General features: G+C 47.7%; 1 protein-coding gene across 2 annotated transcripts in view; it reads left to right on the top strand.

Moving 5' to 3' along the window:
• Positions 1-10,962, top strand: part of SLC6A2 (solute carrier family 6 member 2) — a 50,020-nt gene extending 39,058 nt beyond the window's left edge. Inside the window, exons 7-14 of one of the 2 annotated variants that reach the window (XM_012504653.2) lie at positions 49-173; positions 997-1,109; positions 2,674-2,802; positions 3,246-3,345; positions 4,327-4,427; positions 4,912-5,079; positions 6,644-6,715; positions 9,982-10,962. In XM_012504653.2, the coding sequence (XP_012360107.1) occupies positions 49-173; positions 997-1,109; positions 2,674-2,802; positions 3,246-3,345; positions 4,327-4,427; positions 4,912-5,079; positions 6,644-6,715; positions 9,982-10,038 (865 nt within the window). In that variant the 3' untranslated portion in view covers positions 10,039-10,962. Of the gene's footprint in view, positions 1-48; positions 174-996; positions 1,110-2,673; positions 2,803-3,245; positions 3,346-4,326; positions 4,428-4,911; positions 5,080-6,643; positions 6,716-7,103; positions 8,572-9,981 lie in introns of those variants that run through there. The other variant, XM_003263060.2, reaches the window with a different exon arrangement.
• Positions 10,963-13,874: the final 2,912 nt, after the last annotated feature.

Raw genomic sequence — 13,874 nt, 5'->3', positions numbered from 1 at the left:
GAGTTGAGGATGTCAAGGGACTTGACCTCACTGTGCTTCTTCCCCCAGGGATGCCCTGCTGACCAGCAGCATCAACTGCATCACCAGCTTTGTCTCTGGGTTCGCCATCTTCTCCATCCTTGGTTACATGGCCCATGAACACAAGGTCAACATTGAGGATGTGGCCACAGAAGGTGGGTGGGCAGCCCACCTGGGCCCCAGCCCACTGAGGAGGGAGCTGAGAAGCTCACCTTATTCTTGGCTGCATGGCTCTTCTGTGGCTGTAGGACCACTAGGCTGTCCATGGAGGTGTCCAAACCACCCATGTGATTGACTTTCCCTTGAGGTTATTAGTGGGAATTTCAGGCAGTCACAGGCCCCATGCATGTAGCAGAACCTTCCTCTGAGTCAGGGTGGAAGGAACGGATTTTGGAATGTCCTCTCTGTACCAGCCCTTGGCTAAGCTACTTGACATACCTCCACTTAGTTCTCACAAGGCTGCCAGGCGAGTGTCAATAGACTCACTTTACAAATGGGAAGACTGAGACGCAAGCTAAATACATTGCCCGGCGTCACCCAGCTAGTGAGCAATTGTGCAATAGTATTCACACCCCAATCAATCCAGCTCTGGAGCTTGTGTCCTTCCCTGCAGCTTCCCATATCCTTATGGCCACAAAGAAGCTGAGACCTGGGGAAGGGCTACCTCTAATGCACTCCGAGGACCCTAAGCTTTTGTGAGTAAGAGTGGATCCCTTACAGAGTATAGGAGGTGGGGTTTGCAGCATGTAGCCTGTAGCTGTCCAGGCAGGGAACTGCTCTCCAGACTGACTGTTGGGGGTCAACTTCTCCAATGCACAGGTGAGCTGTAAGTTCATGCTGACTTCATCTGTTATCTCTAGACCTGTGTTCTGTCCGCCCACACATGACCGAACAATTGGGCCCCCAGGTACTCCCCTATCATGTGCAGCTCAGACCAATGGTTTCAGCCATTGATGAGGTCCTTGATGTTTCTTACAGGAGCTGGCTTAGTGTTCATCCTGTATCCAGAGGCCATTTCTACCCTGTCTGGATCTACATTCTGGGCTGTTGTGTTTTTCGTCATGCTCCTGGCCCTGGGCCTTGACAGCTCAGTGAGTGACCCTGCTCAGGATACTTATCCCCCATCCCACTGGGCCTGATCCCCTTCCCCAACACACAGTGCTGGGCCTGAAGTTCCCACTATTCAAACACCAGGTTAACACTTGTTTCCAGAAGGCCCTATTTAAATGCAGACAAAAAAAGTGAGCCCTCACTCAAAAAGATAAGACTTAGGCCAAAGCCAAGAACCATAGGAACCCCTCTGACATCTTGGAAATCCAAATAAGAAGAGACTTCAGATAAGCCAGCCCCACACTGTCCTCTTGCAGGCGGGGAAATGATTCAGAGGCAACACAGATAGAATCTTGTTCTCTAAACAAGCACTTTCTCATTATATTTTATTATCAATAATCAACAGGCCAGGCATGGTGGCCTCCAGCCTATGATCCCAGGGCTGTGGAAGGCCGAGGTGGGAGGATTGCTTGAGGCCAGGATGTCAAGACCAGACTGGACAACACAGAAAGACCCCCCATCTCTATAAAAAATTAAAAAAATTAGCTGAGCATGGTGTTGTATGCTTGTAGTCCTAGCTACTCTGGAGGCTGAGGTGGGAGGATCACATGAGCCCAGAAGTTGGAGGCTGCAGTGAACTATGATCATACCACTGCACTTCAATCTGCGTAGAGTGAGACCTGGTTTCTAAAAAACACCTCAAAACCCAAACAAACAAACAAAAACATTTTGAACCCAGTAGTTTCTTACACCCTTTTTATTTTATCCAAATGTAAGATTGGATTTACTGATGTCTTTTTAAATCTATGTCTACCCTTAGTACCTCATGCCTGGACGTTTGCAAAAAATCTTATGGAAGGGCTGGCACTTGGTTTCCCTCCCACTGCCTTTTGCTTTCAATCAGCAGATGTGCCAGGAGCAGGGTGTTGAGAAGGATTTTGAGGCTGTTTCTGGGCTTATAATGAAGAATACTGGTTTTGATTAACAGTGTCTGCCAAGAGGAGGGGAGAGGAGAGGAGAGTGGTAGCTTGCATGCTGCTTGTCTGCCCTCACATTGTCCTCATAAGGAAGCAATCTGCCCATAGCAGTGGGATATGAGACCCTTTCAGACTCTAAGAGTCTGGAGTTTGAAGTGACCACTTTGCTTGATCATTAGAAAGGCAGCCAAAAATCCTTATCAAAAACTGCTGCCTGAAGTTCCCATCACTAGAAGCGTTTCTGCAGGAGTTGTTTCCAGAGACACTTATTGACATGTAAACGTATGACATGGGTTTTGGTGTTTTACTGCTTTCACTCCACTATCAGCTTATCTGTACCCACTCAGGCTGAGTGGGTGGCAGCAGACAGGTAGCTGTTGAGTAGGGGAGACAGGCATTGACTTAACCCTCACCCTCTCCCACATAGTTTCTGAGTTCTGAGTTTGCCTGAGAACAGGACAGAAATGGGACGAGAGGATGGGGAAGACAGGACGTGCTGATTTCTCGAGACAGGCAAGGTAGCCTACATGAGTCTTGGGCTGCAGGAGGCCCTAGGAACCCTGGGGCCTGAGACTGAGGTCCAGGGAGACCCTAATTCCTGCACCCCACCCCTCCTGGTTCCCTCCAGATGGGAGGCATGGAGGCTATCATCACGGGCCTGGCAGACGACTTCCAGGTCCTGAAGCGACACCGGAAACTGTTCACGTTTGGCGTCACCTTCAGCACCTTCCTTCTCGCCCTGTTCTGCATAACCAAGGTGAGTAGGGGCTGGGCTCTGGGTCACCTGGGGGCCTCTGAGGCTGCATTTCAATAAAGTCAAACATTCCTAGCCTTAGAACTGGGGCTGAGCTCAGGGAGAACAATGCAGGATCCAGCATCCTTAATTCAGCGGCCTGACCCACTAGGGTTAGGCCCAGTAGTCTTCTTCCATCTCTGATGCTGAGGATTCCATTCAGCCCTGTTAATTGCTTATTGACTTGAGGGGCAGCAAAAGTCCCTTTGGAACCCATCTAACTCTTTATTGGCTGAAACTGAGGTGACTGTAATGTCAATACAACAGCACCACAACCCTATGCCCTGGGTTTTCAAATAGGGCTCCGAGCAAGTGGGACAGGGGGCAGGTAAGAGTTGACAGTCACAACAATCAGTTCCCACATTTGACCAAAGAGGGCCTCTTGGCTTCTTCTCTCCCTGCACCAGGGTGGAATTTATGTGCTGACCCTCCTGGACACCTTTGCTGCGGGCACCTCCATCCTTTTTGCTGTCCTCATGGAAGCCATCGGAGTTTCCTGGTTTTATGGTATGTGAGTGTGTGGAAAAGCCTCAGCTCCCAGTCCTCCTAGAATCCTGCACCTGGAGGTGCAGAGAGGCCTTCCATTTCCAGGACAGCCACCTAAAATTCCAGAGTCCAGCAAGTCACTTATTGGGAACAAATCTCAATCCTCGGCTCATCTTTGGATGAACCTGCCCTTAATAGGAGGCTGCAAAGGTCCCTGAGCATCAACTCCTAAAAGAGGAACCCTTAGGAAAATGCTGACCCCCAAGTCATATAATTCATCCTACCAGGGGTTGCCAGATTTAGCAAACACAACACAGGTTGCCTAGTTAAACCTGAATTTCAGATAAATAACAAATAATTATTTAGTATACGTATAGCTCAAATATTGCATCGGACATACTTACACTAATTTTTTTCATTATTTATGTGAAATTCAAACTTAACTGGGTATCTTGTATTTTTTCTGGCAAACTTATTCTGGAACGGAACTGAGATAATATTTTACAAACCCTTAAATGTGTTAATTGTTTGTTTTTCCCCCCAAGTGTCACACCAACATGTTAGTCCTGTTCTTACTCTGCTGCCACTCAGAAAGAGATTCAATGGAAGAGTCTGGGCTCTCCTATCAGACTGAAGTCAGGGAATGTGCTGTATGCATAGTTGTTGTTATTTTCAGAGCAAGAGCAACCAAGAGGAAAGAGCTGGGCTTTGGAGTCAGGCCAACTGGCTCTGGAATTTGGGGCAAATCCCCTCACCTCTTTGAGCCCAGGTTTCCCTCTGACAGGTGAATTGGGGTGGCACATGAAAGGGGATACTGTCCTAGAGTTTGTCCTCTCCCTCATTCTGCATTACAAAGTGCCCATCCCTGAGTCTCCCGAGTTCCAGGATGTCAGCATCTCGCCTCACTGCCCTGCTCTCCACCTGGGGCCAGAACCTCATGGGAGGACCTGGCCCTGGCTGTCGTGGGGGCCATGGTAACAGGCCTGCCCTGTGTGTGCACAGGAGTGGACAGGTTCAGCAACGACATCCAGCAGATGATGGGATTCAGGCCGGGTCTATACTGGAGACTGTGCTGGAAGTTCGTCAGTCCTGCCTTCCTCCTGGTGTGTAGTGTCTGCAGGGAAGCCCTGCATGTGGGGAGGGGGCTGTGTCCAGGATGGAGCTGGGTGATGACATTTGCTTCTTAGGGGAGGAGGCTCTGGGATCCAGAGGCCCTGGTCATGCAGAGGGGTCACTTGGGATGCTTGGTCCTGTGGATAACGTGGTAGACATCCACCTTACTAGGGGGTTCTCCAGCTGGGGCCAGGTCCCCGGGGGCTGTTATGCCTTCTCCAAAGTCACCTTCTGTTCTTCCTCTTTTCTTGCTCCCTGTCGTATCTGCCTCCTTCTGATTATTACTTGCTCCTTGAATCCTTTCTTATTTCTCCATCTCTTTCTCTTTTTCCCTCCTTCCTTATTTCCTCCCTTTGCTGTGATGCTCACTGCTCTTCATTTCTCTCCCACCTTTCTTCCACCTCCTTCTCTCTTTCCTTTCTTGTCTCTCTTCTGTCCTGTCTTGCTTTCTCTCCCTCCCCTGCCCATCTCTAGTTCGTGGTTGTTGTCAGCATCATCAACTTCAAGCCACTCACCTACGACGACTACATCTTCCCGCCCTGGGCCAACTGGGTGGGGTGGGGCATCGCCCTGTCCTCCATGGTCCTGGTGCCCATCTACGTCATCTATAAGTTCCTCAGCACGCAGGGCTCTCTTTGGGAGGTAAGCTCTGGTCCTCCCCAGGGGAGCAGGGTGGGAGGGGGCTGAGGGGGAAGACGGGAGGACTCTCATTCCTGTTGGGGTGGGGGAAGGGAGACAGAAGGACACAGACACTAGTGTCAAACGGACCCACCTCATTGGCCAGGTTATTTTCCCCCATGAGTCTCAGTTTCCACATCTGTATCTTGAGGATAATATTACACACCCCAAAACAAAAAGGAAGTAGTTAGCACAGTGTCTGGCATGCAGGAGGTGTTCAGTACATGTTACTTGGGGGCGAGCTCAGCCCTGGAGTTCACTAAGGATTGATTAGACAGACTGCCTGAACCCAGCTCACTCTCATGCCTCTGTCTAAGCTTTGTCATTTCCCAAGATGTCCCAGCTCTCCCCATCAAAGCCACTGTGATCTGCTCCTTCTGGTTTTCACCTGCCTCTTTCCAGAACCTAATAATCTGGTCAGCCTAAACCAGAGATTTCTGAACTATATTTTCTTTCTATGCATTCTGCATATATGTCAATATTTATACATATGTATATATGTACATGTGTATGTATATGCATATATATATACACACACACACATTTATATAAATATTTAGGAAACTGCCCTTTGTTCTGAAATTGTCATTCCTATTTGATTAAAATACCCTTTCTTTCATAAACTAATAGTGATCATCTTTTCCTCATATCCTTACCTTACAAAACAAAGATGATTTCATTCCTTCATTCCTTTATCCACTCACTTGGAAGGTATTTATTGGGACGCAGATATTTGCTGGGCAGTATTCGAGGCACTAGACAAAAATTCCTGCCCTTATGGAGTTCACATTCTAATGAAGGGCAGGAAAACAAAATGAGGATGGAAGGCATCCTTGGGAGCCACGCGGAAACTCAAGGAAGGGAGTGCCAGACAGACAGTCCCCACCCTCATTCTTTGTGATATGTTTCCTGTCTGTGAGATCCCTAAGTCTGGGGACCTCTTGTTCCGGGTCACTGGGAGGATCAGTGTTCAGTGACCTCATTCTAGACATGGCAACTGGGACCTGAGCCTTCTATTCTCCACACTTTGGGAGTGGAGAGGCTTCCCGCTATCAGTGATCAAGGGTTGGTTCAGAACACATGGCTTGAGACCCCACAAGTGCCTCCACTGCAGAAGGGCTTCCTTGATTCCCTGCAGGGCCAGAGGCTTCCTTCCACACTCTCCCTGCTGCACTTTCTCCATTCTGGGTCTAAGACGATGTGTGTGTTTGTTCATTGCCAGTCCCTTACATGGGCGGTAAGCTCCCTCGAAGTAGAGACTGCGTGGGTCTCCTTCAAGTCTGGATCCACAGGCCTAGACCCATGTCTGACCACAGTAGGCAGCTCAAGAAACAGTGGCTGGATGAATGACTCAATGGACCAGCTCCACAAACAAGGCTGGAGGTGTCTTGTACAGACCCCGAATGCTATCCATGTGGGGCTGCAGGATCAAAAGCAGGTGGCCCTCATCTGGGGGTGCAGCCAGGCTGCCAGAAGGGTGTCCCTGGGCCAAGCTGAGGCCTCCCTCCTCCCCTTCTCTTCCTTTCAGAGACTGGCCTATGGCATCACGCCAGAGAACGAGCACCACCTGGTGGCTCAGAGGGACGTCAGACAATTCCAGGTGGGTGCAGCCTAGACCCCTGGGGTGGAGATCACAAGGGCAGGCCCTGGCTGTTCCCTGCTGTGCACTGCCCAAGGCTGGACCTCACAGCCAGAAAACCCAGAAACCCAGTGTGAGCTGCCTTTTCCCCTTGGAAACATCGGGATGGGGGACAGGGAGGCTCCCCGCGAGCCCATGGCCTCAGGCTTGCCGTGTGACTTTGGGGAGGTTCTGCTGCCCTTTCTGGGCCTCTGTGACAATTAGGGAATCAACTTACATGTTCCCTGAGGTCCGTGAAGGAAGGGGGTGTTTTTCTGCCTCCTCTCTACCTCCTGCTGCCCCCGCCAGCTGGCCCTTGCTCCTTTCGCTCCCCACCATGTCATCAAGTCCTCGCCATCTTTCTCTGCAGTTGCAACATTGGCTGGCCATCTGAGCCTGCCTGGAGGAGGAGGAGGAACCCCCATGCCAATGTCCAGGTCACAAGCTTCCGCTTCGTTCCCACCCCGGACACCATCTTGGGATTCCTCCCCTGGAAGTTGTCCTTTCTGATCCTCTCTTCTTTTCCCAATTACAAATGATTTCGTGACTGTAGTTTTGGTTCACCTTCTGTGCATCTGGCCTGGGGGCTGTTAGCTCAGAGGAGAGGAGCAAAGAGGAAAATGACTTCTGTTCCGTCCCCGTTGTTTTGGGGGAAGTCTCTCCCACTTTAGGATCCTGCCGAAGCTAGGTTCATGAGGTTGGAAACCCCCACCACATTTGCCTAGACTTTGGACACAGAAGTTCTTAGTCCACCAAATCAGAGAGAGGATGGGCTTTTGATCAGATACCCCCCCCCAAAACAAAAACAAAAACAAAAGCAAAAATCAAACAAAATCCGGCTGAGTTTAGTGGGGTGGTTGGGGAAGGTACATAGACCCTCCTCTTGCCCACCCTAGACAGCCCTCTCATGTCTGAGCCTCAGCCTGGGAGTTAGATTTATTTGTCCCTAAAATGAAGTCAGTGGATAGATGCTTTAAGGGATTTTGAGTAGAAACATTCATAGTTAATTTTCACTCTGGCCAATCTGAGCTTGATGTGTGTGTTCTGGAACATTCCTCCAGCTTTTGGTGGTCAGATGGCCCAGAGCTATGGGGGCCAGAAGGAAGAGGGTAAATGAACCATAGTGAGCAGGTTCTAGGAGGTACCTACATCAGACAAGCTGCGGAGGCCACGTGGCAAGCCACATCTACTGAGGCTTCATGCTGCTCTTGCTCTGAAAGACACGGAGCCCAGAAACCCATCTGCACTTCCTGAGACCTGCCTGGGGAAACGGGGGCAGGGACCAAGTGAGGCCGCATATGTGTCTTCACCGTGCTGTCCTCACAAGGCCAGGTGGGTGCCCAAAGGGAGCCTGACAGGCTGTTGTGTTAATTTATTGTTCTTGGACACCTGCACAGCCTCCCTCCGGGAATCTCACCTGGAGTGGACCGGGGGTCTTGAGAAATGCAGAGTTGGCTGCAAAAACTCTCATGTACTAGATGTGGCACCTTGGAGGCAGAGTGAGACGAGCAGCCCAGAAATACTCTCTCAAGTGGAGGGGAGAATTTCGAGAGTGGATGGGACAGTTTGGTGGTTTCAGAGAATGTCTAGGTTTCTACTTGGATCGACTTCTGATACAAACTTGCACTTGGTGCCCTCTGGTGGTGGTTAGTTTTAGTTCCGTGAGAGAAATGATTCCTAGTTTGCTAAATTGTTGGCATCTTTGCGAGGGGTTTCTGTTTATGGTTAGAGTCTCTTACACCCTTGTTGGAGGGATTCTTATTCTGACTGTGGGAGCTCCTGTTGCAGGATCTTGGGAAAAAATAAAGAAGCCGCTGCACTCGAACTTCAAGAAGGTGCTTTGCCACAAATTGGGGTGTCATTGAGCCTGGTGGTTCCTGCACGAAGAGGATTATGAGGGGACCAGGGTGGGGCAGGGAGATGGTTTTGTCTCCCAGGGTCCTGAGGTTTCCTTGCTGAGTCGGGGTCCTCAGGTCATTCTATAGAGAAAAGAGGGAAAATCGGAAGACTTTGAATCTTTCCGTATAAAAACATCAGCTGAATGCCTGAGACAGCCCAGGTGGCAGGTGTCTTGGAGCCCTGTGAACAGTGAGGCTTAAGAATGAAGGAGAAAAATCAGGTCGGGGTCTGGGCCCCATTAGTAACTTTGAATCCTCCCATAAAAGGTAACTTCTTCCTAGGTGTTACCATTTTTCTTTTCTTTTCTTTCTTTTTTTTTTTTTTTTTTGTAATAAAGCACTTTTATGCACATTACCTGCCATCTGCCCGGTGAGGACTGCAGGGCTATAGCTTCTATCTCCCCATTTCCCAGGTGAGAAAACCAAGGCCTAGCATTTTAGTCACTCTTGCTCAAGGTTTTTTAGCAACTAAGAGATTGAGTTGGACCTTCAATTCACATCCCCTGTCTCTCAGCCCAGATTATTTTGAAATTCCCTGCACAATATGGTTCACCCCACCCAGGGCTGTCATTTTTAAAAGACTCATTCAAACAACAAAGGAAAATTTCTTAGCAAAAGAACAATGTGTTGGAGGATGGGAAGGGGCTAGAGAATGCAATTTATTTTCCTCTAGCTGGTTTCCAGAGAGGAAATTATTTAGCTGCTCTCTTTTGATGGAAATAATCACTCTTTGGAACAGTTGGATGTGAAAAGCTGAGTCTACTTGGTTGAAATGAGAGCAAACAGTCAGCAAAGCCTTGTGCATTAGAGCAGGGGCATGCTTCCGAGAGAGCCTGCCATTTCCTCTTTGCCATCTACATGTGGCCCCTTCTGCCTCCAGACATTTGTCCTGGGGTGAATCGGAGATGTGGTGCTAGCTGAACCAACACCAAACCAACGCAATGGTGCTGCCTTGCAGCGGAAGTTGGCTCCTGAATCTGGAGTGGGAACCTGGCTCCAAGCCTGGGTCCCCTGGGAGGGTGGGGGGTACCAGAAAGCCCTTGGGAGTTCTCGGGGAGGTGCTTGGAGACCATTTGGGTTTACCTTTCCACCCACATGTAATGGAGAGAGAGTATAGTCTTTATGTTAAGTCATCTTTGACTTCCTTTTTGTAGCTTGTTCTTAATAGCAGAGGTCACCCGGGACAAGGGTGCTGTGTACTGTATATGACACTTGACACTTTTGATATTTTGTCAGGTTTTTAAAGAATTATTATTTTTCATGAAATGTAAAATATCAGTTTGAGAACATCACATTTACATCTACTCAATGTCTAGTTATTTAGCACCCACCTTTTAGCCTTCATTCTAGATGAAAACGAGACAAGGGAGAAGGAGAGCTACCAACTCTTGCCAGATATCCTGCTGAACAGAAATCCCCGAAGCTGCCTTAATTCTCAAAGGGAGTTACCACTCAGATGGGAGCCAGCTCCTGCTATATGATCTGTTTTCCAGCCTCGCTAATGTGAGACTGAAGCATTCTTACCAAAGAAATCATTTCTTAGTAAAGAAGCCCATTGAACTCACTTTATTTGTTTATTTCCTTCGAAAGCCACAGAAGAGAGAAAAACAGAGAAGGTGTGTAGTGTGGTGGAAAGAGCACAGCATATAGTTTTACAGACTTGGGTCTGCAGCTGACTAGCTGGGTGGCCTGGGGATAGTGGCTTCATCTTTTGGGGCTTCAAGATTCTTTGTCTTTAAAATCAGGGGTTATATCAGATCATCAAAGTTCCCATTCCATTAAAGAAAACCCTGCATATATCCATAATGATGCTCTCCTGTTAAATTTACAATGAAGGAAACACATTACTTAACTGTAAGAATTTTCCAAAATGAACTGATGACCAGTGATCTCTCTATCAGAGAAATGTCAGATTTCTAGCCTCCAGAACTTTGATTTTTCTGAACATTCAATAGTTCCTCTTTCTCAGATATTTTTCAACTGATGCCAGAAACACTTGGTATTTGTTTTTAATCCAACCCGTTTGTTTTGAGGCTTTGGAGGGTAACACGTTGTCATACCCTGTGAGTCCCAGGATCCACAGCTCTGCTGTGGTCTCAGAAGCCACTGAAACATTGGTGAATGTGACGTCACTTTTGGGGTGCCTGCCCTCATCCCTCTGTCTCTCTACTTCCGTGTAAATAAAGACTGTTTCAGTTGTGTCCTCTCTGTGTCATGGACTGTTCCAATGTCATGCAGATTTCTGTGTATGATTTGGATTTATTTTAAAAGTTGTTCTCCTCGTGGAATGTAAGTGTACAGAATAATAAAGAATGTTTCCTGGGCTGTGTATCTGGTAGTAGAGTTCTGAATGCTTTCTTCCATGAAGGTGGAATGCTACAAATTATGTAAGGGAGGTGGGTGTGTCTATGATCAGCTTCCAACTGGTAAAGAAGAGCATCTGGTCATAGTGACCCACCTTTTAATCAAATAACTCTTTTTATAACCTATGGAAAAGGAGATTGGAAGGAGTTAAATCTGTAATCTTAGCTTTGAGATTAACATATATTTTTAAATAAAAAGAGGGCACCAAGTGATACCAGGTTTAGTTTAGTTTAGTTTTCATTTCTAAGGCTGAGCTTCAAGGAGCTCAGAACCTCCTGTTGGATTGAATTAAATACACAATTTGGTGCGTGTGTGAATTTTTCTGGGGAGAGGGATACATTCATATTTAGACCCTTAGAAGATCTAAGTCTTTGTTTGGGGAAGATGTAAACTGAGTATTGTCATTGTTTGGAGAAGATGTGAACTTATAGGTAATTATTTTTAATGCCAGCCAGCAAGCAGATAGTGATACCAATATAAAAGAGGTGTTGTCAAATAACTGTTCAGTCAATGTCTTCAAATATCTAAAGGCTGTCAGAGAGTGTGTGGTGGGCCCAAGTGCTGAAATGGTGCCAATGGTAGGAAGTCCAGGAAGACAGCTTGCAAGATTCGACCAGAACAGAGAATGGGCTGTTGCTGGAAGTGTTAACTCCAGCTCTGGAGATATGCAAGCAGATAGCAGGCAGTGTCTCCTGGGGATGCAATGTCAGGTGGAATTGGGGGGAGGGAGGTTGAACAACTTCTAAGATTCCTTCCATTTGGAGTTCCTAGGGTTGTTTTTTTTCTTTTTTCTTTTTTTTTGACAGTCATAAGCCAGCCTTGTACAGCAGCACTGGGAGATGCAAATACATTCATGTCATGGACCCTGGGGTAGGAGTGGTTTGGCCTCACAAATTAGAGTTGGGCAGATATCCCAGAGAGGCTATTATCATTCTGATCATTTTGTTTCAACCCAGAATTGGAGTTGGGCTTTATTATAGTGAATCAAACAGAAGGCAGCTGCACTTCTGGCATTCCCTTGTGCCTGACGAGATCTGGTAAGCAGTGGTCCTGTGGGAGGAGGGGAGGGAGGCTGGTCCAGAGAGGGAAAGGGCAGCTGTTTTGTGGGGGTGATGGAGAATCTGGTGGTCCAGGCTTCCACCCTGTCCCCTAGGCTGGCAACACAGTAGGAGAAGTCGGAGGAGCACAGATAAGCCTCACCTTAGGCACTTGGTGGGCTTCTGAATTTTCCCTAATTTAATTGCACCCCATCCGACTTCTGGAGATTGGATAACTTCATTTTTATCTCCTCCCCAAAGGCACTGATACACGTAGTCTCTATCTGGGGCTCAATTTGTTCCTCTGTACAGTGGATCGGGAGTGGTCAGAACTAAGTGTTCATGAATGGGTTTCAAAATTTTTCAGAATCTTCTGAGATTAAATTCAAGCTTTCGTTTGAATGAATTTGTGCTCAATTTTGGGGAAAGAGGATCCATACATTCATCAAATTTTCAAATATTTAAAACCCACAAGTATATATTACTTTTGGGGGCCTCTCTCTTCTGATGATACATGGAATCGGTCTCTGCCCTTCAGCCCAAACTAAATAAGGAAGACAATAGATCTTATTTCTGAATCTCAGTCACCCTGCATTATGTTGACTTTGTTTTTTTGTCTGTTTGTTTCTGAGACAGGGTCTCACTCTGTCACCCAGGCTGGAGTGCAGTGGTGAGATGACAGCTCCTCCTGGGCTCAGAGTGATCCTCCCACCTCAGCCTCCTGAGTAGATGGGATTACAAGTGCATGCCACCACAGTTGGCAAATTTTATTTTTGGTAGAAACAGTGATTCGCTAGATTGCCCAGGCTGGTCTCAAACTCCTGACCTCAAGCAAACCTCCTGCCTTAGCTTCCTGAGTAGCTGGGATTACAGGTGTGGGCCACTGGGCCTGGCTTGACTTTTCATATCAATCATCCCACAGCAAATACCTCATTTTATCCCCTGACAATGAGCCTGCAAGATAGGCAGCAACAGGAACACCGTGTCCACTGGACAGATGAGACAACTGAGGCTGGAGCTAAGAAGTGACCCGCCTAAGGTCACGCAGCTACCGAAGGGCAAAGTCAGGTCCCCTCATGCCTGGGTCAATGCTCTTCACATTATATTCACTGCCCTATGGAAATAAGGTAGAGTGGGGACCAGACAAGTCCTGATGGGTACCACAGAACTGTGGGAAGAGACTGCAGGGCTATAAGGACTTGGTCACCTAACGGGAGCTTGTTGCAGGGGACTGGGAACACTGCTTCATCACACAGTCTCAAACAGGACTGGAGGGATCAATGCTGTTAGGGATCAATGCTCTGGAAAAGTTTGGCCCCCCAGTGTCCACTTGAGACCAACTCCTCTGACGTGATGATTGAGTCATGTTGGAAAAGTCATTGCTAAGCCTTGGCTCTCCCAGCTGTGAAATGAGAATGTTGGATCGGGTGATTCTCTAAAGTCCTTTCTGTTTCTGACTCTATGAGATACGCTCAGGGAGCTGGCATGAAGTTGATGGGCTAATTCATATGAAGATGTAAATGGCTACTTTGTCAGGCAGACAGTGACAGATAAAGCTGGGAGTTGCTGCCTTTTGTTCATCCTATAAGTTTAGTGCAGGGTTTGGTAAACTATTTCTGTAAAGGTCTCTGTCGCTACTTCTCAGCTGCTGTTGTAGCATGAAAGTAACCTTATTTATAAGTATCAGGTGGTGGGTTGGATTTGGCCTGAGGTCTCTGGTTTGCAGACCTCTGGTTAGGTGGAAAGAGTGAAGGGTCTGGAGTTGGACTAGACCTGGGTTTGAGTTTCAGCTTTACCACTGACTGCTGTGAAATCTTGTACAAGTTATGTAAAACTTCCGAA

Source organism: Nomascus leucogenys, chromosome 2, assembly GCF_006542625.1.
Source record: "Nomascus leucogenys isolate Asia chromosome 2, Asia_NLE_v1, whole genome shotgun sequence".
Classification (NCBI taxonomy): domain Eukaryota; kingdom Metazoa; phylum Chordata; class Mammalia; order Primates; family Hylobatidae; genus Nomascus; species Nomascus leucogenys.
Note: the sequence above shows the minus strand (reverse complement) of the source record. Positions and strands in the feature narration are given on the sequence as shown.